This window comes from Rhinatrema bivittatum, chromosome 5, assembly GCF_901001135.1.
Source record: "Rhinatrema bivittatum chromosome 5, aRhiBiv1.1, whole genome shotgun sequence".
NCBI classification, from domain to species: domain Eukaryota; kingdom Metazoa; phylum Chordata; class Amphibia; order Gymnophiona; family Rhinatrematidae; genus Rhinatrema; species Rhinatrema bivittatum.
Window position 1 is genome coordinate 240,457,045 of NC_042619.1, and position 25,725 is coordinate 240,482,769.

At 47.6% G+C, this 25,725-nt stretch overlaps 1 protein-coding gene across 1 annotated transcript in view; it reads left to right on the forward strand.

The window, feature by feature from the left end:
• Positions 1-25,725, forward strand: part of PAXBP1 (PAX3 and PAX7 binding protein 1) — a 275,602-nt gene that overhangs the window by 58,422 nt on the left and 191,455 nt on the right. Inside the window, exons 5-6 of the mRNA XM_029603577.1 lie at positions 5,873-5,976; positions 6,733-6,953. Coding sequence (XP_029459437.1) covers positions 5,873-5,976; positions 6,733-6,953 — 325 coding nt within the window. The remainder of the gene's footprint in view (positions 1-5,872; positions 5,977-6,732; positions 6,954-25,725) is intronic.

Sequence of the window (25,725 nt, forward strand, 5' to 3'; positions counted from 1 at the left end):
GCATGGTTAAGGGAAAAAAAAGGCGCGCGGCAGTTGAGGCCGGTGTGTTTGCAGGTCATGGGGCGGCCATCAGTGCAGGAGCACGTGGTATGGCGCCCGAACTGCGCAGAGAAGTGTGCCACGCGTGTGGGCTGGAGTCTACACACTTGAATTCTTGCTCTATCTGTCCTGGTTGCTCTTCGGGAAAGGAGGGTTCCTCAACAGGGGGTGCACCAGGGGAAGCGGATTTCCTGCCCTTCGGCAGGGGGAAAGTCTGTGTTGGCGGCAGAGGGATCTGGGGGGGCCCCGCGAGGTGGCTGGATCTGCGGAGGGTGCGAGCAGGAGTCCTTTTTAACTAGGGAACCCAGAGATTCCCCCTTCCCCGTTTTCTCCTGTGGTTTAGGGGAAGTCTGATGAAGGGGGGACTCCGACGACAGCCTGGAATGGGGAATGGATGGTCCTGAGGGATTTTTGCCGAAATGTATCCTCTTTATGCATAAAGCCTTCCTGGCAAGGAAGGGGGTGAAGGGGAAGCAGTTAAGTTGGGCCTCCCCTATCTGCACTGAAGAAGCCAAAGAGGGCCACAGGTGTGTCCAGGGACCTACTGCATTGTCGGGGACTGCGTCGGGTAGGGGGGGACTCCATGGATGATCCGCAGGATTTCCCTTTGGACTACCAGGGGGTGGTTTCATATGCTGACATGATTGTGGCACCGGGTGTGTACCCGGATGTAGCTAAGAATGACCTGGATCCGGATGAAATATCGGAGGGGATGATCCTCGAGTTGTCCATTTATTTAAGAAGGTGGAACTATGCCTTCTTATTCCCCAGGTCTTGGAGGAATTGGGGATTAAAATGACTCAGGAGGAGTCTGATAGTGAGGGGGGGGGGCGAGTCTGTTTCTGGATGGGCTGAGGGGCACCCCCAAGTGCCTTTCCCTTACTTAGAAGATGAGGAAGTTGGGAAGCTATATCCCCTGATGGAGGAGACTTTGGAGATACTGTGGGTACTGAAGGTGGATGCTGCGGTGTCGGCGGTCACTTAAGACTACCATCTCAGTGGTGGGGGCTGCCGTTTTGAAGGATGTGCAGGACTGCAAGTTAGAGATTCACCTATAGCAAATGTTTGAGGTCCCTGTGCTGCGTCTTTGGGCTGCCGTTTGTGCCAGCTTGATGCAGAGAGCCTTTCTGTGTGGGGTGCTGAAAGCACAGGATCCGGCTTTGACAGGAGACAGTGCCCTGCAGTCAGCTCGTTTAGAGGCTGGGATGACTTATGTAGCTGATGCGCTCTATGATTTGGTTCGCATGTCAGCCAGGAGTATGATCTCAGTGTTGGCAGCCTGCAGGCTTTTGTTGCTGTGCGGTTGGTCAGCTATGTGATCTCCCTTTCAAAGGAAAGCTTCTCTTTGGGGAGGATTTGGATCAGCTGATGCAGATATTGGGGGAATCTAAGGGGAGCAGGCTGCCTGAGGATAAGCGCGCTAGTAAGAAAGTGTTCCCGCCTCGAACCCAATTCAAGAATTCAAAGAGATTTCGGTCTGGTAGGACCATCTCCAATGTGAAGCCGACGGGCAGCCACCAGCAGTCCTTTTGTGGAGGCCATAGAGGTTCCAGGGATGGGTGCCGGTCAAGGGGGCCGGTGGTGGAAAGTCAACACAAGATAGCCAGGGTGTCCCACTCCTGCATAGAAGTCATAGAGGGCAGCTTTTCCATGGAGTGGACCAAGATTACCTTGGACCGTTGGGTGTTAGAGGTCATAAGAGATGGCTAAGCTCTCAAATTTTTGTGCCCGGTTAGGACAGCCTTTCTTGAGTCTCACGTGGTCACTTGCAGTAAGCAGGGTGCTGCAAAGGTTACTGGATCTATGTGCCATAGTGACTGCCGTGGGAGGTACCAGGGCAGGTACTCCATTTACTTTGTGGTTCCCAAGAAGGGGAGGGTATCTTCATCCCATTTTTGACCTGCAGAAGGTGAACAGGGCCTTTCGGGTGCTGCGTTTTTGTATGGGGGATACTGCGCACGGTTGTAGCGACAGTCCAGAGGAGAGTTCCTGGCATCCTTGGACTTGATGGAGGCATATCTTCATATTCCAATTCGAATGGACCATCAGAAGTTTTTGTTTCATAATGCTGGGTCAGCATTTTCAGTTTCAGGCCCTTCCTTTCGGACTGGCAACAGCATCACGAATCTTCACCAAGATGATGGTGGTGGTGGCTGCAGCCCTACAGAAGGAAGGAGTTCTTATTCATCCGTTCCTGGACGATTGGCTCAATCAAGCAAAGTTGGGAGGGATGCAAGAGGTAGCTTCAGCGGTGATGAACACCTTGCGATCACTAGGTTGGGTCATAAATATGTCAAAGAGCCATCTAGTTCCGACCCAATCCTTAGAGTATCTGAGGGCTCTCTTCGATATTAGGAAGAGCAGGATGTTCTTGTCAGAAGACCGAGTGAGGAGGTTGCAGGCACAGGTGACACGCCTGCTTCGTCTTTCGTTGCCAATGGCTTGGGATTACTTTCAAGTGCATGGTTCCTTGGCATCCGTGTTAGATTTGATTCCATGGATATTTGCGCACATGAGACCTCTGCAGCGCACTCTGTTGTCCAGGTGGGACCCGTTGTCGGGACAATATCACCTGCCGTTGCCCTGCTGCGAGAATCCAGGTCTACTCTCTACTGATGGCTGTCTCAGCATAGTCTGATAAAGGGAATGGACTTGAAACCCCTGTCCTGGGTGATGGTCACCACGAACGCAGTTTGTGTGTTTTCAGACAATGCAATAATGGTGGTATATATCAACTATCAAGGCGAGACAAATATTCGGGCAGTAGCTTTAGAGCATAGCGTTTGTTCGTGTGGGCAGAGCACCATCTTGAGGGCATAGCGTCCTTAGCAGGCAGCAATTTGCCCCTGGGGAATGGGAATTGTCCCATGAGGCTTGGAACTGCATTTGTGCCTGGTGGGGTGTTCCCCAGCTGGGCCTCATGGCGACATGGTTCAATGCAAAGACAGGTTTCTCGGTTGCAGAAGAGAGGTCAGTTCGGTGGGCCTGGATGCTCTAGTATGCCCTTGGCCATCTGGGATCCTGCTGTATGTGTTTTCTCCTTGTCCTCTGTCAGGCAAATTCTGAGGCGCATCCTGGTTCTGTGGTGTTGGTAGCACCCGAGTGGCCACAGTGTCCGTGGTTTGCAGATCTGGTGCATCTAGTGGTGGTAGGATCCCTTTGGCTGGCTCACCTACTAAAGTTGCTGCGTCAGGGGCCCATATTCTCAGATCGAGAGGATCACTTTTTTCTCGCGGCTTGGCTTTTGAGAGGTGGCAGCTGCACCTGGAAGGATCTCCACGTTTCTCCAGGCTCGACGACCTGCCACTTTGGCGTATATTCAGGTTTGGAGGGTGTTTGAGTTTTGACTTCGGAGATAGGTGCATCCACTGTTAGTGGAGGTTCCTCTCATCTTGGGATTTGTGCAACAGGTCTTGTCTAAGGGTCTCACCTATAGTTCCATTCACGTTCAGGTGTCAGCTTTGGGCTCTCTTAGGGGCAAATGGCGAGGGAGGTTTTTGGCCTTGCGTCCGGGCGTGGTTTGTTTCTTAAAAGGGGTCAAGCATTTACGATGTACGGTCTGGAAGTTATGCCCAGTTTGGAGCCTTAATTTGGTTTTGTGAGTTTTGTGTGGGGCTAGATTTGAGCCTTTGAGGAAAGCGATGCTGAAGGCTTTGACTCTGAAGGCAGTGTTTTTGGTGGCCGCCTGTTCGGCCAGACAGGTTTCAGAGTTACAGGCTCTGTCTTGCAAGAATCCCTTTCTGTGGGTTTCCCATGATGGGGTTTGCTTGTGGATGGTCCCCTCTTTTTGGTCTAAGGTGGTGTCGTCCTTTCACGTTAATTGGTAGACCTTCCGGCTTTTCCGGAGTGGTCTAAGGATTCCCCTAGGGGGGCAGGGAGCTGCATCTTTTGGATGTGAGGAGAACTCTGTTGCGTTGTCTGGAGCTGTCGAATGGTTCCGGCGCTCTGATCACCTTTTTATCCTGACTGGAGGGTAGGAAGAAGGGAGAGAGAAGGCCTCTAAGGCTATCATTTCCCATTGGTTGAAAGCGGCTATTTGCATGGCCTATATTTGTAAGGGCCGTAAAGTTCCAGCAGGGCTGAAGGCGCACTCCACAAGATCACTAGCCACTTCCTGAGCAGAATGTCAGTTGCTGTTGCCTCACATTTGTAGGGCTGCGGTGTGGTCCTCATTGCATACTTTCATCAGACATTACCGCATGGATGTGAGGGCGCAGGAAGACGCGTTCTTTGTGCGGGTCTTTCGGGTTCCCACCCAGTCTAGGGGTGCTTTGGTACATCCCACTTGTCTGGACTGATCTGGGTATGTTCAGGAAAAGAAAATAGTTTACCTGCTAATTTTCGTTCCTGTAGTACCACAGATCAGTCCAGAGGTCCATCCTGTCACTGCCAAAAGACTGTATTTTGCCAACTGGTGGTTCAAGTTGGTTTGCCTTTCAGGGTATTTGGGCAGTTGTTGATCATGGTTTGGGTTTTTCAGATTTAGTTTTTGGGAGTGTTTTGGGCTCCAGTTTTTGGGAGTTTCCAACCCTATAGTTTTCCCTGTTAGTCCAAGAAAGGGGTTTTGGGTTACATCTTGGCTTGGGTACAGGGGACTGCAGGAGTCACTCTCGGTTATGTAGCAGTGCCTCAAAGTTTTGTTTCTCTGCCTCCATTTGCTGGTAGGGAGGCAAAACCCACTTGTCTGGACTGATCTGTGGTATCACAGGAACACAAATCAGCAGGTCAGAACCAATTTTCCTTTTCTAGTGGCCAGAGGCAAAGAACATCACTAATACTGTTCTCTAGTGCTTCTGTGTTGCTGATTGCTAGAGAGCATCATTAAGAGCCTCCTTTAGTGAAGCTTGCTAGCTTTTATCCCTGCCATTAATAGTAATAGTTTGAAGGGTATATTTTAATTAGCAGTTTTTATTTTATTTTATCTTTTTTTATTTCCTGCAGTATATGCCAAAGACCCTGAAGAAAAGTGGGCTAACTTTTGGAGAGATTCCTTTTTTTTTTCCCACTGTGAATTAATGTAGACACCATGAAATAGGCAGAGTGCACTGTGGAAGAAGTGCCTTTTTATGATTTAAACGCTTGGTTCCAAATAATTAATCTATAGTTAAACTTTACCCTTGTCCCTTCTTGAGTAAAGAGCCATGCCCACATCTAGTATTTCTGGTGGGCAACCTTAGTAGTTCTTCCATGTCCTTGGTTCCGAAGTAGGTGAGCTTTGGTATCCGACATCATTTTAGAAGAGGAAGCAGGCTTATATGTAGCCCTCCAAAAGCAATTAATGTGTCTCGAAGCTGCCTTTACTTATGTTAATTAACATATTGCCAACTGGGATATCATCTTTTGGTTAGGAGCCCAGCTTAACAGTAGTGTGTAGGGAGTGAGTCCCAGCTGTTCTGCAATATATCTATCACGTCAGACCAAATAGAATTACTTAGGGCCAGATGTACTAAGGGGTTTTCACCATTTGGTGTCTGAGGAGAATGCTATTGCTTAGTACCTCTGGCCATTAGGGACACACTTCACATGAACCCACAGCTTTTAGTCTTGGTTAGTAATAATTTTACAGTTACATTGCTATGTAACTCATACAGCTAATTTTTCAGATGAGTGATATTCACTGACAGATTTTCATACTGTCATGATAATGAGGTTCTCAAATAGCCTTGTGCAGTGTGCTTTATGGACATGGAACAGGTCCAGTTTGTGCGCCTTTTATCTACCTTGGGAAGATGAATGGACACTTGCCCTGTCTTTCCAATGCACTGCTCTGGAATAATAATTGCACCAGCTTGTGCTGTAGTTTGTACTTCTGTGTTTTACATGTGGTACTCAGGTATTGAAGGGAGTGATGATGAAGCCTTAACCACAGGGGAGCAGGATGAAGAGCTCACCCGCTGGGAGCAGGAGCAGATAAGAAAAGGAATCAGCATACCCCAGGCAAGTATTGTGGTGGCTTAAGGCCCCAACAAAATGTGCTGCAATAGCATGCAGTTTGTATCTCGCCTTCATGTATTTATTGTTGAGCTTAGCTGTGAGAGTCTGTACATAAGAATACTAATGGACAAAAAGTTATCAGTGACTTGTTTAGTTGGGGTGGCCGATATGCTGCTGTTTTATTTAAGGTATTTTATTATGATGGGTTTTTTTAATGTTTGTTTTTCTTTTGCTATTTATATGTTTTTGATATAATACATTGTGTGATGCTGTTAAGTATTCATTATATCTGCCTTGTGATTTTATTAATTAAGAAAGGCAGTTTATAAATGATTTTAAATTAAATGGGAGGTCATTTTTCTTAGATAAACATTGGTGAGTTAATTTTAGTGCCTTGACTGAGTGCCATGGAGCAGAAACATTTAGTAAGAGCTGTCTGAAGTGCTCTGTCTGTATGCTCATGTTCAGAATGTGTTGTCATTTACGGTGGCTGCTGTTGAAATAGATGATGTGGCAATTGGAGGCTTACTATATGTTTTCAGGATTTTGTTAAAAGCTAGAATGTAAAATTTGTCTGTAGGGAAAACTTCAATTTAAAAGTATTTTCTTCAGCATCGGGATACACTGGCTTCTGTAACTGTCAGCATTAATGGAATGTAATTGATGGTAAGACAAAATTCCCATTATTGTAGGTATAAAAGATTAATTGTATAAGTATATACATGTCATGTTTATGCATGGCTTGTTTTTTTTTTGCAGGTTCAAGCAAGTCAGCCAACTGAAGGGAATGCTCTCTATTACCAGAACACCTACCAGACAATGCCTTATGGTGGTTCTTATGGCATGCCCTACACATATGCCACCTATGGGTCATCTGAAACCAAATCTCAAAAATCAGAACACACAACTCCCTTCAAAACGCCAAGTAATGAGATGACTCCAGTTTCTATTGATTTGGTAAAGAAACAGCTTAAAGACAGGTAGGACAAGACCGGCTCTTTATTTAGGCGTACCAGACCTGTCCACTAGCTTTTTGTTCCACCCTCCTCCCTCTCAGGGGGGTAGGAGAGTGAGAAAAGAGCTGCATGTATGCTGAGTGACTCGTCTGGAAAGAAGAAACAGAGATTGGCTGCATCAGGATCCTGGTGACCAGTTTATCCCTTGCTGTACCTCAGAAGGCTTGTGGCGGATGAGAAATGTGCCAGTTGATGCTGAAAGACTGGTCAGCCATAGTTATATTATCCCAAGCAGTGACTATGGGCTGTCCTTGGGCATTGATGCATTGATAGGTTGCCTGAATTTTTTGCATGTATTTTGTCCTTCATATATACTTTATTTGAAAAGAAAAACCCATTTTATTTGTTTTCTAGAGTTGGCATTAGATTTTCTTCATTTTGCTGTGGAAGTGTGACCTACTTTTTGGTTAACCAAATATGCAGAGCACGAACTGTGAAGGTCCTATTTTGCTTGTTGTACCTGAGGTGGTTTTATATCTTTGAGAGAGAGGGTTCTTAATGGGACTACATTATGGAAATAGTGCTGGGTGCTTTATGCCCATCAATCATTTAAGCAGCAGTAATGAAATCAAACAAACTTCTCTTAGCATCATATTTTCACTGCTTTAGTCTGCTTCTTTTCTTTAGGACCTTCTATGCACATCTGTCATTTTATAGTGTTAGTGGTTTGAAAACTGAAGGTTTCCTGTGCTTTGTTCTTGCTTGATACAAGAGTGATATGACACTAATATGTACATTTAGAATGTTGTTTTCAACATCCACTTTGTCCCTTTGCTTAAAATGTTAATAAGCTTAGGAAAGTAAAACCGTGCTTAGATCAGTGATTCTAAACTTCAGTTTTTGAGGGGCAAACTAGTCAGGTCAGCAGATACAGATTATATGGTTTTAATCAGTGTAACCTCTGTGCAAATTAGGTTTGTTCTTAGACAATAAATATGTATGTAGATGCATCTTACTGTTTATTGTGGCTATCTTGAAAACCAGCTCTATTTGTAGCCCTTGCTAACATCCCTAAGGGCCACAAATAGAGCTTAACCACAACCTCATCTTCATACAGCAGTATTCTGCTGACCATCTCAAACTATATACAAAAAGCTCTGCCCATATGGAGCAGCAGCTTGTATACTATGGGAGCTATTCTTAAAATTCTCATCCATGTACAGCAGCTTTTTGCTTGCCTCCATATTAAAAGCCTTGTCCAGACTGTCAGTGAGTGAGAAAAGTCATTAGAGATAAACTTACCAGCTAAAGAATGTATAGACTTATAAAACAAAAAATTTAAATTGATAGTCCTAGATTGAAAGTTTTGGATTTTGGTGCTGTTTGCACATAAGTATTGATGAGACAGGACCATAGCTATATTTGTTAGGTTGAAAGAGAAAACTAAAGGTGCATTCCTGAACATACCTAGATCAGTCCAGACCAGTGGGTTATTCATTCCTTCCCGCAGATGGAGTCAGAGAACAAAGGTTTGAGGCACTGCTACTTAACTGAGACTGCCACCTGCAGGACATCAGTATTTCTCTGACTCCAGCAGATGGTAGAGCTGCACCTGCAGGCTGTTAGTTTAAAAAAAAAAGAGAAAAAGATTTTTTGTGTTACAGTAGCTTTAGGTTCCAGATCACGGATGCTCCCTGAGGTGTTAGGCATCTTCGTGGGCCATCCCTCAGATTGAGCCGGGCCGCCGGGGGATTGAATACCCCTGACTGGGTTTTTCTGCAGCTTATCGGATGGTCCGATAGCCAGGGGTCCTGGCTCCCTTGACCCTCCGAGGCACCCTCTCGCCCTTCTTCCTCAGTACAGGGAAGTACCTGCTTAATAAAGTTTCTTTAAGTTCCTTGTTTAAAAAAAAAAAAAAAAAGCAGTAGCATACAAGAAGAAGAGCAGAGCTTAGCAGGAACTTTGGGGAGGGCCTAGTTAGTGGGAGCTGTCGGCCAGGCCTGGGAGGTGCAGGATTTGAGCGGTAGTCAACTAGCTGTTAACCCGGGGCTCCTGGGATTGGCGGTCGATTGCAGTGCTAGTGCCAGGAGAGAACTGCAGTGCCTCGTTTCTTGTGTAGTCCTGTGCTCTGGTGGGGCTGCCTAGACTCTTACCAGCTTTCCTGGGAACTCTCCGTTGTGGATTGCATCTGTTCCTGGTGGTGGCTCTATGGGCCCGAGTCCAGCGCGCATTGCCGTGGGGGAGTGCCACTGGGCGCAATCGGGAGACATAGCGCCAAAACCTAAAATGGCGGTCTGCTACATGTGTGGTGCAGCGGCAGACGGTCTGAACTTGCGTTCCCTCTGCCTGGTGTGCATTTCGGGGCAGGAAGGCCATTCGAGCCGCGCAGGAGGTCAGCAGGGTCTTTTCCTGTTGCCGCTGGGGAGACAGTGCAGGAGACCGCAGGGCAGTCAGGCGATTCTCCCCCCGCTCTTTTCCCGGTGAGACAGGATGCCTCAGAAGGCGAGGGTGAGAGGTGGTTAACGGTCCCCCGGGATCAGGGGAAGATGAATCGGGATATTTTTCCCTGGATTTTATTCTCCTTTTCCATAAGGCCTACTTGGCTAGGAGAAGTGGAGGAAGAAAGCGGGCAGGGGATTGCCTGTGCGCCCCCCCTCCCCCCCCCGCGGCTAAAAAATCTAAAGTGGCTTCTCGGGGGACTGGCGATATTCTTAAGCACCTGGGTTTGCGCTTAGTTACTGCAGAGGCTGTTCCCAGAGACAGTGAGGACTCTGATCAATCCTAATTGGACCTCCTCTATGCAGGAGCTGACCTGGATGCACCACCGACCCCTGACACAGACAGGGCAAAAGATAGCCCTGATCCTGATGAGTTCCCAGTCCTGGAGGGAGACGATCCATGGGTAATGTGTCTGGCTGGGGTAGCGGCTCTGAAGGATGTCCAGGATCATAAGCTGGAGGTGCAACTCAAATGGATGTTTGAGGTCTCAGCGTTGAGTCTTTGGGCAGCTGTCTGTGCTAGTTTAATACAAAAGGCCTGTTTCTTTTGGGTTCAGAAGGGGCCGACGTCTGTGGCAGATGGCGGCGTGTTGCAGGCTGTGTGTCTGGAGGCAGGCATAGCCTGCCTCGAAAAGATGCTTTGTATGGTTTGGTGTTCGTCTGCTTGCTCATGGTCTCCTTGGTAGCGTCTCGTAGGCTGCTGTGGTTATGTAACTGGTCAGCCAATTTATCGACAAGGTCCAGCTCTGTAATCTTTCCTTTAAGGGGAAACTGTTATTTGGAGAGGACCTCTATCAGTTGATGAAGTTCCTGGGGGAATCCAAGGGGAATAGATTGCCAGAGGATAGGAAGCCCAGAAAGAAGGTGTTTCCTTCTCTGGCTCATTTTCGGGATTCCTGTTGGTGTCGTTCCGGCAAGTCCTCATCTGTTTCCGTCTTAAAACAGGTTTGTGGGCACCAACAGGCCTTTTGTGGAGTATGCAGGTCGGACAGAGATAGCATCAGGCAGGACACTGGGAGCGGAAAATCAGCCCAGTGAAGCCAGTGGTCCCTTCTCCGTAGAAGCTGTAGGAGGCAGATAGTCCAGCTTCTACGAGTGGTGGGAAAAGATTACATCGGACCATTGGGTGCTGAAGGTGATACGAGAGGGCTATGCTCTAGATTTTGTGCCCGCCTCGGGAGGACTTTGTGGAGTCCCATGTGGTCTCTCACGTCAGGCGGGAGGCAGTGCTGGGAACACTGTAAAAGCTGCTCGCCCTAAAGGCCATTGTTCCCATCCTTCTGGAGGAGCAGGGTCAGGGAAGGTATTCAGTTTACTTTGTGATGCCGATAAAAGAGGGCTCCTTTCAGCCGATTCTCGATTTGCAGAAGGCAAATTGGTTCCTTTGGGTTCTGTGCTTTTGTGTACCGTGATGGCGTGGTTCGCAGAGTAGACCTGACAGAAGCGTACCTGCACATCCCCATTCGGCAGGAACATCAGAAGTTTCTTCGCTTCAAAATGTTGAGTCAACATTTTTAGTTCAGAGCCCTCCTGTTCGGCTTGGCGACGACACCCTGCACATTCACCAAGATGATGGTAGTGGTGGCTATGGCTCTTTGCTGGGAGGGAATTTTGGTCCACCCGTATCTGGATGATTGGTTCAAGCGAAGTCCAGGGAGAAATGCGAAGTCCATCTGAAGAGTGATGTCCACCTTACAGTTTCTCGGTTGGGTTATCAACGTGCATAAGAGTCATTTGGAGCCGACTTAGTTACTGGTTTACTTAGGGGCCCACTTTGACACACAGGCAGGGTTTTCCTGGCAGCGGACCGGGTGTCGAAGTTGTAGTCTCAGGTCAAGCGTCTTCTTTGTCTGGAGGTGCCCAAAGTGTGGGATTATTTACAAGTCCTGGGGTCCATGGCATCCATGTTGGACGTGGTCCCATGGGCGTTCGGTAGAATGAGCCTCGTAGTTGACTGTCTAGTACCTAGGCTTTCCCTGTCAGCATGGAAACAGCAGCCATTTTCGATTCCCTAGCAGTGTCGGCGGGAGAGACTGGGGAATCCTCTCATCTATCACTGGTGGTTCCCTGTCCCACAGAGGTACAGAGAGGCACTTGCACAGAGGGAGGAGTCTCTGGTTCTGATAGTTCTTTGAGGACAAGCAGGATGGTAGTCCTCACACATGGATGACATCATCTGATGGAGCCCCGATGAATGTTTCTGGAACTTTGACTAGACACGCTGAGCATGCCCTATACCATGCGTCCACACAGCGTCTCCCTCCAGTATTCCTTTCTGTGGAGCTGTAAGCCTCGCAATGTGAATGAGCTCATTTTGGCTATTTTTTGGTCTTGTGGAAAACTTTGTTTTTTCTCGCATTTTTATTCATGTTCCATCGCTGGGTTCCTCTCGGTGCCCTCCCATAGTGTCTCCTATTCAGGATATTCAGGTAAGTTTCCTTTCGCGGTCGATACTCCATAGTGGTAGTGCATCAGTGTCCGTCTGCCATCAACCCCCTATCACCATAGTTTTCAGTTCGTGCCCCTTTTTTTCATGCATCATGGCCATGTCCGGTTTTTTACGATGCCCCCCCCCCCCCCGTGCCCGAGAACTATGTCCATCACAGATCTGCATGACATATGTGTCCTCTGCCTGGGGAATATTGCATGACGTTCGGGGTTGCCACTTATGCCACCTGCATGACCCCGAAGCGATGTCTGCTTCGACTCGAAAAGATGGAGCGGCTCTTCGAGTCGAAGAAGTCCGAGACATCGGCATTGGCATCGAAGGACCAAGAAGCCACACCAATGGACACCGAGCTATTGACATCGGTGAGACTGTTGGTTCCGTCGATGTTATCAGCAGACAGGAATGCTGGAGACCAACCGTCGTCTATCTTCTCCAGGCTGAGGACGTCAGGTTCCTTGTCATCAGCCTCGACACCGGGGAAGGACTGGGTCGAGCACCAAGAAAGCCAAAGAAACATCGGCACCGGTTCCCGTTGCTGCACGGCGCTGGGCATGGGGATGCATTGGCTTTTGATGTGATGCCCTCGAAGCAACCCCATGGCGAGGCATGCCAATTCTCCATCGGTGCTGGGGATCCATGATGGTCTCCACCGGTCCTGACGCCAGACACTGATCCATCTTGAGGGTCCGAAGAGGATCTGGCCACCCCTCCTTCCTCCCAGTTGGTATTTGCATCGACAGCTTTCGAGGCGGACTTGGAGCACTGTGTCCAGCTAGTGATGGACCAGGCGCTGCAGAGCTTCGGTCCTGTAGCATTGACCGCACCGGACCTGGTGCTGCCCGTCCTTGTACCGTTTGTGTAGAATCTCAGCATGCTCATTGGTGCATTACCGATCCAGCTGGCATCTGTTCCTAGGACAGCATTGGTGTCTGGTGGGCCACAGAGGCCTTCCTCTACCGATACGGTGGTCGCTGGTTTCTCTGAGGAGGAAGCTCCACAGAAGCTGGCACGGATACAGAGGCCTGCAGCCCCCCTATCCAGTTCTACCGGTGCCTGCACCTCTGGACAAAGGCCGAGCACCAAGGGACCCATCCCCTGTCACTTACAGTGAGGATGAGGAACCCTGTGACCCCTGGAGTTTGATGTCTCGGAGTCCTCTGAGGAGGGTCTTCCTTCAGACCCTTCTCCTCCAGAGGAGCAGAGGAAGTGTCCACCTGAGGACTTAACCTTTTGCAGGTTTTGTGAGGGTGATGGTAGCGGACATTCCTTTTTAGTTATTGTTGGAGGAGGATGCCAGGCACAAAATCCTTGAGATCTTCCAGTTTGTGGAGCCTCCTGATGAGATTGTGGCGGTCCTGGTTCATGAGATCCTTAAGGCGTTGCTGCTGAGGATATGGGAACACCCCTTCACAGTGCCTCCTGATAATAAGAAGGCAGACAGGGTTTACCTCATCCAGAAGGCTGCCGGATTTGATAAGCATCAGCTGCCTCCTCAGTCTGTGGTGCTCTAAGCCGCTCTCAAGAAGGCCAAGAGTTTTTGGACTCATTATTCTGCACCCCAGGGGAAGGACCATAGAGCGATGGATGCTCTTGGGAGGAAGGTGTTCCAAGGCGCCATGCTTATTGCCTGCATCGCTGCCTACCAGCTCTGCATGAGCCAATACTTGCCGGACTTCTATAAGCAGGGATCGTGCTCATGCCTTAGTAACCCTGCAACTCTAATGCTAACTTGTCAATCCACTACGGCTCGCTGCTTCCTCACCTTATTGGAACATATGGCATCCTCTGTACACGTGACTCCAATGGCTCGCCTAGCCATGAGGATAACGCAATGGACCCTAAAGTCCCAATGGTCCCAGGCCCATCATCCAATGTCCAACATTGTCCACGTCACCAGGCAGCTTCGACTCTCGCTAGCATGGTGGACTCGGGAGTCCAATCTTCTCAGAGGACTACCCTTTCAATCCCCAGAACCTTAAGTGATACTAACGACGGATGCTTCCAACCTCAGTTGGGGAGCTCATGTCACCAACCTGCAAACTCAGGGAACCTGGTCTGCAGAAGAGTCACAACATCAAATACATTTTCTAGAACCCAGGGCAATAAGATGTGCCCTAATGGCTTTCCTGGATTGCCTATCCAACAAGACAATCCTATCCAAACAGCAACCAGGTAGCGATGTGGTACATCAACAAACGGGGTGGAACGGGCTCATACCTGCTGTGTCGAGAAGTAGCACAGATATGGGCCTGGTCTCTCTCCCACTCAATGTTCCTCAGGGTGACCTACCTGGCAGGTATGGACAATGTACTTGCGGACAAGTTGAGTTGGACCTTTCATCCCCACGAATGGTCCCTGAATCCCACAGTGGCAGTGGAAATCTTCCAACGGTGGGGCTATCCGCACATAGATCTCTTTGCATCATGTCACAACCGCAAAGTGGACAATTACTGCTCGCTACATCACAGTTTCAGGATACCACCAAGGGATGCTTTCACCCTCTTGTGGTCCCAGGGCCTCCTATATACATACCCTCCGCTTTCACTCATCAGCAAGACTATCGTGAAGTTAAGGCAGGACAAGGACTTAATGATTCTAATAGCCCCTTACTGGCTGCGGCAGGTGTGGTTTCCCATCCTTTGCAACCTCTCAGTCCGTCCTTATATTCGCCTGGGAGTGGATCCATCTCTGATAACTCAGAACAACGGGCAGCTCAGTCATCCGAACCTCCAGGCCCTGTCACTGACTGCATGGATGTTGAAAAGCTAATTTTACAGCCGCTAAACCTCTCTGACACTATATCCCAAGTCCTCGTAGCCTTCTACCAGGAAATCTTATCTCTCCAAATGGAAAAGATTTTCCTTATGGTGCATGTCGAAGGGAATTGATCCCTTTACCTGCCCCACTATGAAGTTCCTAGACTACCTCTGGTACCTGTCGGTGGCTGGTCTTCAAACCTCCTCCATCAGAGTCCATGTCAGCGCCGTAGCCGCCTACCATAAAGGCGTAGGGGAGGTCTCAATATCGACACAACCCTTAGCGTGCTTCATGAGGGGCTTACTGCATCTAAAACCCCCACTGCATCCTCCGGCCCCTGCTTGGGACCTCAGTGTTGTACTAGCATGGCTCATGAAACCTCCATTTGAGCCTCTCCAGTCCTGCGAGCTAAGTTATCTCACTTGGAAAATTATTTTTCTCCTAGCTATAACGTCGGCTTGCAGAGTTAGTGAGCTACAAGTGCTAGTAACATACCCACCTTACACAAAATGTCTCCATGATCATGTGGTGCTTCGCACTCATCCTAAATTTTTACCAAAGGTGTAGTATCTGAATTTCACTTGAAGCAATCCATTATACTGCCTACTTTCTTTCCAAAACCCCACTCACATCCAGGTGAGCGAGCGCTGCATTCCTTGGACTGCAAACATGCGTTAGCCTTTTATTTGGAATGCACTGCAGCCTATAGGAAGTTTACCCAGCTGTTTGTCTCCTTCGATAAAATTAAACTGGGAGTTCCGGTGGGCAAGCAGACCTTATCCTCCTGGCTAGCGGACTGTATTTCCTTCTGTTACCAGCAAGCAGGCCTCCCACTACAGGAACACATGAAAGCACACTCTATAAGAGCCATGGCAACATCAGTAGCACACCTCCGTTCGGTACCCCTTACTGACATCTGCAAAGCTGCTACGTGGCGTTCTCTCCATACCTTTGCAGCTCACTATTGCTTGGACAAGGCTGGCAAGATTCCATTTTTGGCCAGTCTGTTCTATGCAATTTATTCTCAGCTTAATACCCAACTTCCTTCCAGCGACCCACTGGATTTTTAGAATGCCCTCCTAACCAAAACCCGCCCCTGTTTTTGTGCCTGTTGCATGTCTTTGGTACATTTACTCGGGCATCCTCAGCTCGCTACTCACCCATATGTGAGGACTACCATCCTGCTTGTTCTGTGAGAAAGCAGAGTTGCTTACTTATAACAAGTGTTCTCACAGGACAGCAGGATGTTAGTCCTCACGAAACCCACCCGCCACGCCGCGGAGTTGGGTTCGCTTACGATTTATTATTTTATTTTTCGCTCCTACTTTTACTATAAACGAGACTGAAGGGTTAGGTGGCATGCTGGGCATGCTCAGTGTGCCAAGAGTTCTAGAAACTTTGACAAAGTGTTCCGTGAGGGCTCCATCCTGATGATGTCACCCATATGTGAGGACTAACATCCTGCTGTCCTGTGAAAACACCTGTTACAATTAAGCAACTCTGCTTACACCCATATTGAGATCTTCCTCAGTCACAGGATGTTTCTCCAGTTTGTGGTGGAACAACACTTCCAGTACTGGGTGTTGCTGTTTGGGCTCACGTCCGCCCCATGGGTCTTCACTAAATGCCTGGCCGTGGTAGTAGTGCACCTCCTTAGACTAGGAGTGCATATTTTCCCATATCTGGACAATTGGCTGGTCAAGAATATGTCTCAGGCAGGGGCCACCAGGTCCATGAGCTCTTGACTATCTGGATATTGGAGTCACTAGGGTTCGTCGTCAACTACCCAAAGTCCCATCTCAGTCCGTCACCTCAATTGGACTTCATTGGAGCCCTGCTAGACATGGCACAGGCCAAGGCCTTCCTGCCACACTAGAGGGCTATCTCCTTGCCGAGTATTGCGGCAGAAGTTCAACAGAGCTAGCAGGTATCAACCTGGCAGATGTTGAACGTTGTTGGGTCACATCCATACCACTCCCTTGGCATGCTTACACATGCGCAGAGCCCAGTGGACTTTGAGATTACAGTGGCGCCAAACCACTTAGAGCCTTCAGGATTGCATCCGAGTCACCCTGTCTCTCAGGGCTCCTTGTCCTTTGGCGGTCTTTTCCAATCTGAAACGGGGGATTTCCTTTCGGAGTCTCTCTACTCAAATTGTGTTAAACACAGATGCATCTGTCCTGGGGTGGGGAGCTCATGTGGATGAGCTTGGCACCCAGGGTCTTTGATCCACTCAGGAACGTTCTTATCAAATCAACTTCCTGGAGCTCCAGGCCATCAGGTATGCACTGTGGGCTTTCAGAGATCAGCTGACCAACAAAGTTGTCCTGATCCAGACTGAAAACCAAGTAGCCATGTGGTATGACAAGCAGGGAGGCACGAGATTGTACCTCCTGTGTCAGGAAGCCGTCCAAACCTTGTCATGGGCCCTGTCTCATAGGATGCTGCTCCAGGTTATGTTCCTGGCCGGTATGGAGAACGTGATTGCTGACAGGCTAAGTCGAGCCTTCAGATCCCACAAATATTCCCTGGACCAGGAGTAGCGAATTGGATATTCTGCATCTGGGGGAGCCCAGACATAGATCTGTTTGCTTCCCCCTGCAACAGGAAGGTAATTCGTTTCTGCTCCCTGTCTAGGTCTGATGGCAAACCATCTTCAGACACTCTAGTCCAGGGGTCAGGAACCTTTTTGGCTGAGAGAGCCATAAACGCCACATATTTTAAAATGTAATTCCATGAGAGCCATACAATATGTTTAAAACTAAATACAAGTAAATGTGTGCATTTTATGTAAGATCACACTTTTAAAGTACAATAAGTCTCTGAAAATATTACACCAGGCCTAAAGACACCAATACATCTCCTATTAGGAAAACGGACCAAGTCAGGCTGCTATAGAGTCCTACACAGAAACTACACGCCAGCAGAAAACCTCACCTGAATCACGTGCTGTCCCTCACCTAACATAGAATAAAGAGACCAAAACGCATAACAAGAAGCATGCAGACAAAAACTGAATTGGAAACTGCAACAAGCCAGAGTCTCTGTATGCAGTGTAACAAAGGAAAAAAGAAACATCACACATCCTTATAAAACAAATCAAGAAATATAAAATCATCAGCAGTAAAACTGTACTAACAAAAAGAACATATTTCGAAACAGCTGATGAGTGGAATATCCAATAATTAAAAACTCATATAAAACATTTCCAGATACCAACAAAATATTTCAAAATAGCAGACACAAAGATCCAGTAATGAAAAATAAGGATACAAAAATTTTTTTGCTCTGCATACCTGGGAACGTTTGATATCCAGGTGTCCTGGGATTGTTCTGAATTAGCAGGAGGTGGGGTGGTTTGCTTGGAACTTTCTCCTCTCTCAGTCACATACCAGCGCTCTCTCTCACACTGGCTCTCAATGACACACCTATACACACATGCTCTCAGTCACTCACATATACAAATGTTTTTTCTCTCTTACTTATATAGGCTCTTAATTACACATTTACACACATGCTGTCTATCTTTTCACGCTTACACACACACAGGCTTTCAATCACATAAATACATGCTGTCTTTTTCTCTCACACACAGACTCTCATTCACATGCTTACAAACATGTCCTCTCTTTCTCTCATTTACACACAGGCTCTCAATCACATACTCACATGCTCCCTCACCTAAATCAGCTCTCAATCACACACAGACACACATGGTCTCTCTCTCTCATTTAAACACAGGCTCTCAATCACATACTCACATGCTCCCTCACCTAAATCAGCTCTCAATCACACAGACACACATGGTCTCTCTCTCTCATTTAAACACAGGCTCTCAATCACATACTCACATGCTCCATCACCTAAACCAGCTGTCAGACACAGACACACATGATCTCTCTCTTACTTATACACACAGGCTCTTAATCATACATACACATGATCTCTCTCACACACAAAGGATCTCAATCATACACACATACTCTTTCAAACAAACAGGTTTTCAATTACAAACTTACACATACAGGTTCCCAATGGTAAACTTACATTCATGCTCTCTCTCTCACAGGCAGGATCTCAATCACAGACATACTCTCTTTCACATATACAGGCTCTCAATCATTCACATACATGCAATCTCTCACTCACACACACAGGATCTCAAACACACATGCTTGCTCGCTCATTCACTCTCTCTCTCCTCCCCCCCCCCCCCCCCCCCCCCCGGGAACTCGCGGCAGCAGCAGCCACCTCCCAACGCTAACCTCCTTCATTTTCAGCCCTCGCGGAGGCGAAGGCAGAGTCCCATCGGCCATGGTTGAAGATTTTCATTTTCCTCCGAGCCGCGCTGCAGTCTTCTTCCCGTCGGACACTAGCGTGCCTGCGCGGGTCTTCCCGCGCAGGCACCCGATGACTCCAGCGCTGGCACCCGGCTGACACCCGATGACTCCCGCGCAGGCACCCGGATGACTCCAGTCGGCGTGCTCTCTTCTCCTCCCCCCCGCGGCCCGGAAGAGGAAGTGGTGAGCATCGGGTGCCTGCGCGGAAGAAGAGCCACGCTAGTGTGGTCTCTTCTTCCCGCGCAGGCACCCGATGCTCTCCACTTCCTCTTCCGGGCGGCGGGGGGGGGGGGGGGGAGGAGAAGAGAGCACGCCGGTGCCGCTGACTCCAGCTGTCCTGCCGCGTTCCGCCCGGGCTGACAGCATTTTAAGCCCGGGCGGCGGAGGACCGGGGAGCAGCTGGGTCAGCGGGAACCGCGAAGTATGGCGACACTTGTCTGCGAGCCAGATGCAGCCCTCAAAAGAGCCATATCTGGCTCGCGAGCCATGGGTTCCCGACCCCTGCTCTAGTCTGTCACTGGGGCAAGAGTCTTCTGTACACATCCTTCGATTCCCTTAGTGGTGAAGACTTATCTTGAAGCTTTGTGAGGACAAGAAGGACTATGATCCTCAAAGCCCCTCATTGGTTGAGACAGGTCTGGTTTCTACTCCTATGGGAGTTTTCCATCCGGAAACCGATCAGTCTGGGGCCTTTCCCAGATCTCATCACACAAGATCAGAGAAGGCTGCGGCATCCCATCTTCCAGGCCCTGTTGCTCACAGCCTGGATTTTGAGAGGTTAATTCTGCAGCCATTTGATCTTTCTGAGGATGTGTCTCTGGTCCTTGTAGCTTCTAGAAAGCCTTCCACTAGAAAGTCGTATGAACAGAAGACCCTAGATCTCTTTTCCTGCCCCACACAAAAACTGCTTGATTACCTTCTACACCTTTTGTAGGCTGGCTTAAAAACCAGCTCTGACAGAGTTCATTTTAATGCAGTTGGCGCAACCTGCCATGGTGTAGAAGGTATGCCCTTTTCTGTACAGCCTTTAGTTGTATGTTTCATGAGGGGTCTACTTCAATTGAAGCCTCCCCTAAGGCCTCCCGCTGTGTCTTGGAATCTCAACATGTATTAGCTCAACTGATGAAAGCTCCTTTTGAGCCACTGCGCACCTGTGACCTGAAGTACCTGACCTGAAAGATCATATTTTTGGTGGCAGTCACTTCAGCGTGCATGGTCAGTGAGCTATAGGCCTTAGTGATTTATCCACCTTATACTAAGTTTTTTATCATGACAGGGTGGTCTTGCATACAAACCCTAAGGTCTTGTCTAAGTTGGTGACAGATTTCCATCTTAGCCAGTCAATCGACCTGACAATTTTCTTTTCCAGACCCCATTCGCACCAAGGCGAACGAGCACTGCATAGTTTGGACTGCAAGCGAGCCTTAGCCTTCTATCTGGAGCAGACAGAAGCCCATAGACAGGCCACTCAACTTTTTGTTTCTTATGATAAGAATAGGTTGGGCTTAGGCATTGCCAAATACACTAGCCGATTGGCTAGCAAATTGCATCTCCTTCTGTTATGCCCAGGCAGGACTGCATCTTGTGGGTCATGTTAAAGCTTATTCTGTCAGAGCCATCACAGTTTGTGGCCCACTTGCGAGCAGTTCCCATGGAGGAGATCTGCAAGGCTGCGACATGGAGTTCTCTCTACACATTATTACTGTCTGGATAGGGATGGCCGACGTTCGGGCAGTCTGTCCTCCGGAACCTGTTTGAGGTGTAGAACCCAACTTTCCCAATCTAGGGCCTATTGTTTGGGTTCACTCTGTTTCCCCCTCTGTTACAAACATCACCGGTATTGTTGTACCCATTGGCACCTGGTTAGGTGTCTGTGATCCCCTTTTATGGTGGGAAGCAGCCTGTAGCTAGGGATTAACCCATGAGTGTAGACTACCATACTGTTTGTCCTTGGCAAATGCAGAGTTGCTTATTTGAAACAGGTGTTCTCTGAGAACAGCAGGATGTTAGTTCTCACAAAACCTGCCCACCATTCTGCAGAACTGGGTTTCTCCTATTTTTATTTTCTCATAATTCTATTTTATAAGACCGAAGGGGGGACACATGGTATAGGGCATGCTGGGCATGGTCATTGTGCCTAGTCAAAGTTTTTAGAAACTTTGCCATAAGTTTTCTGCATCGGGCTCCATCTGATGTCTCCCATGTGTGAGGACCAACATCCTGCTGTCCTCAGAGAACACCTGTTGCAGGTAAGCAACTCTGCTTTATGGTGGATAGAGAAACATCCGGGCAATGTGATCCTGGTAGCTCCAGAGTAGCCATTTCGACCATGCTTCCCAGATCTGATCAACATGGCCATAGATGGGTCCCTGAGGTTTGGACATCTGTCGACTCTGTCCACACATCCGGATGTTATACAGTTACTTCAGGGAGCTAAGGACTTGCGTCCTCGGATGTGGAACATTTGTTTGTCTTGGAATCTGAATCTAGTCCTTAGAACATTGTGTGAGGCTCGGTTTGAACCGCTAAAGAGAGCCATGGTTAATGACTTGACTCCTAAAGTGGTTTTCTTGGAGGCTATTTGTTCAGCCAGGAGAAGTTTGGACCTCTAGGTGCTGTCATGTCAAGTTCTTTTCCTATAGATGTCTGATTTGGGGGTATCTCTATGCGTGTGCCTTCTTTTCTGCCTGAGGTAATCTCTGCATTCCATCTTCGTTAGACAGTGGAGTTTCCAGATTTGGATTCATCTATGCCTCACATGGGGGAGCTTAGGCTCTTAGATGGAGAGGCATGCATTATTGAGGTAACTAAAGGTCACTTATGATTTCCGTAGATGTAATCACCTCTTTATAGATCGGATCATCTTTGTACTGTGGTGTGGTCCAACGAAGGGAAGTAAAGCATCTAAGGCTACAGTTGTGCGGTGGCTGAAGGAAGTTATCGAGTCGACTTATATTTCTAAAGGGTGCTCGCTGCTGGGGGGGTTGGATTTAGGAGTGCAGGCGACTTCCTGGGCTGAGTCGCAACAGGTGTCTCCACATGAAATTTGCTGGGTGGCTACTGGGAAGTCGCACCCTTTTTTCTTTTAAGACATTGTTGCTTGGATGTTGGGGCTCCAGCTTCCATGTGCTTCAAGCAGGTAAAAACTAATTTTCTTTTACAGCATCTCCTATGTTACTTTAGTGCCCCTTTCTTGTACTTTCTTGAACATGTGGATATCCTTTTTGATAATGGATGCCCAAAACTGAATCCCATACTCAAAATTTGGCCTGATAATTGCTGTGTAAAGGTTTAGAATGAGATTCTCATTCTTTGTCCCTGCCTCCTGTTTAATGCATGCCAACATAACCAAGTCTGACTGCTGCTGTCTGGTTTGCGCACTTGTTCCTAGTTTATCTAGTAATATCCCCCCATATCTTGTCTCATTCAGATTCTTTTGTGCCCTGGATCCATTACTGTATGCTTCTCCACGTTAAATCTCATCTGCCAGTTGTTTGTTCATTTGCCTGGAGTATTCCTTTGTAAAACCAGTGAGTCCTGCTGTGAATTCACAACATAACAGCGTTTGGTATCACATGCAAACATACCCCTTTACCGTTCCTTCCTCTAGCTCATTGATACAAATCATAAACTGTGGTCCCAGTACAGATTCCTGTGGTATAACCCACTTGTCACCAGTTGGAGCATGTGCCATTAACTATGACCTTTTGTATCCTCTCCTTCAGCCACTTTGTAAACTACTTACACATTTTAACCATAAAACCCCATTTTTCTTAATTTGAACATAAGCTTGTCATTTGGTGCCATAGCAAAAGCGTTAGTGAAATCCAGATAAATTATTTAAATTATACTTCCATAGGTCTGTAGCAAAGTCCCTTGAACTCTCCCCTCCATTTCCTTTTATGTTAGCTTCCTGTATTTCCCCTGGTACCCTTGTTAGGTTAACTGTTCTTCACATTTTATCCCTTTTTGAATATGAGTACCATATGTGCTCTTTCAGTCTTGAGGAACACAGTCAATCTACACTGATTCCTAAAAAATTAAATGTTAAAACAGCTACTTCATTCATTTCTCAGTATTTTGGGTGAATTGCATCTGGGCCTGGTGCCTTACGAATTTTCACATTCTCCACTTTTTTTTATTAATAAGGCAGTAGTTTTATAGCATTGAGTTTCCAGTTTGAGCTACAGACTGAGGAGCAGTGCAGATTTTTATTTCAGGCATTACTTCATTGTTAAAAGATTTTACACCTGGAACATGAAGAGATCTCCAAAGAAAAGGTTTGGTTAGGTGGGGGGAAGAGAAAAGGTAAGTTATAAATATTCCTGTGTAAAAAAATGGGCAGTACAGTCTTGGCTGTCAGTTAACCAAGGAAGGCGAAAACACAGATAGGAACTATGAAGATTAGAGGCAGCACTAACAAAATCTTCGGTATAATTCAATTGACAGTTAAATCTTAAGTATTAATGTACCAGAAGCAAACATTTTCCAGTGGAAAGAAATCTGTAAAGCAGGGGTCTTGATGTGAAACTCCAAAGTGGGTAAACTCAGGAACAATGTCAGGAAATTTCTTTCATGGAGAGGATGGTGGATGCTTGAAAGTGGATACAAAAATGGTAATAGAATTCAAAAGGAGGGGGATAAGCAGAGGATCCCTACTGATGAGGACAATATTGAAGCACTAGGGTAACCTGCACAGATTGGCAGTTTAGCCCCAAACAGCAGTGAAAGGACTGCATTGGGCTTCCAAAAAGACACGAGTAATCGGCATGGAGTAACAGTTAAAATCCTAAACACCTTGCTTGAACAGATTGGATGTACCATTTTGCCTTTTATCTGCCATCATTTACGATATAAACATAATTATTAAATTACCCTTTCAGTCTTTTTTTTTTTTTTTTTTTTTTTTTTTTTAGCCCCGAGATTCAGTTTTCAAAAGTTTTTATAAGGTCTTTCTATATATCTACATCCCTTATTACAAGTTTAAGTAAATCGGGCACTGCAGTGCCAAATCTCATCAGAAACCATGCAGGTTCTGATATAAGTGAAGAATGACCAGCTTGAGAGTGAATTCGTGAGGGAGAGTTTTAAAATGAAGTGTGGCCCTAATAAACCTTGTACATATTTATATTCAGAATGCAATATTAAATACATCAGGATCTAAAGAAAAGAGCTAAGAATAAGATGTACATGAAGCAAATCGGTCAAATACGGAAGTTCCTGTACATACCCCAGATCAATCCAGGCAAGTGGGTTTTGCTTCCCTATCAGCAGATGGAGGCAGAGAGAGACTTTTCAGACACTGCTACATAACTGAGAGTGCCACCTGCAGTCCTTCAGTAACGTCAGTATTTCTCAGTCTCCAGCACATGGTAGAGTTGAAAATCTGCAGTCTGGACTTTTGGGAGGGGGGGGGGTTATGTGCAAGATCATGATACCTAAGGTGCTAGGTTCCTTCGTGGGCCATCCCTTAGGTAGAGCTGCGTGAGCAGGGGGTTGGATAACCTTGGCTGTCTCAGCTCGAAGTTCCCAGAGGACTGAATAGCCAGAGGTCCTGTTTCCCTCGGTCACTCTGAAGCTAACTCATCTGGTCCTGGCCAGCTGCAGGTTACAGGGAAATATCCCCTCTCTTCTGCCCTTTTTTGTTTGTCTGTTTCTTTAAATTAAAAAAAAAGTGTTTGTAGAGGCTGTCTTTAAGGGCTGAGCAGAGAGGTGAGTGCTTTAGTCCTGGTGGCTCTGCAGGTCATTAGGGTGAATTAGGGACACCGCATTTGGTCATCCAGGGTCTGGGAGGGCTTGGTGAGATGGTGTGCTTTCCTTGGAGGTGCTTGCGTGTGCAAAGCGTAAAGAGCATGGTGCTAGCTGCGAACCGCAGCAGTTTCCTAGCGTGTAGCCAGATGGACTCAGGTCCAATGGGTTATGCTCCCCTACCAGCAGATAGAGATGGAGTCAGATTTCAAAGCTGATGCCACTCTAGATACACCCCTGCAGTGACCTCAGTCTTTCAGTATTTCTTCGTCTCCAGCAGATGGTGGACGTACCTCTCCCTATGGGGATTGCTGTACTTTTTGGAAGGAGAAATTCTACATTTGAATTGGAGAAAAAAGTTGAGCCCCGCTCTCCTGCAGTGATACCTAAAGGTCCTTCCCTCAGTTGAGAATTCCTGAGGTGATTTCCGAGCTCTCTGAGGTGTGCCTTGGTCTATGCCGGCATGGACTTTCCTGCTTAAACAGCTGAAAGGCAGCTGGTGCAGGAAGCTGAGCACGGCTGTGATGGCCAAAGCCCTCTCCCCCCACAGCTGAAAACCGTCTCTCTACTCAGCCGGTAAGTGCTGAGCCCAGGTAAGTTTAAAAAGAGAGAGAGAGAGGATGATTTACCTCCTGATTCAGAGACATTTGGAGGGATTTCAGTAAGACTTCCTCTGGTCTCCTTGCGAGTGGGTTGAGTGGCCCCCCTGGTAGGCTTGGCCCCACTTTAGGCTTGGTCGGCACACCGCGTGGTAGGCCGCAGCAGCAGCATCTTGCATGCATCTTTGTGCATGCCGTATTGCCCTCCATAGAACATCGGTACGCACAGTGTGCTAGCTCTGCGCACGCGTACATATGCACACAACCTACTAAGCACAGAATACAGGTAAAGCCGGGTGCACAGACTGTGTGCACCTCACCACATTCTGCCTAAGCACCTGAAATCTGTGTGCATAAAATTTTAAGCGAGAGCTAACAGAACACAGAGTTACCACCGCCAGTGGC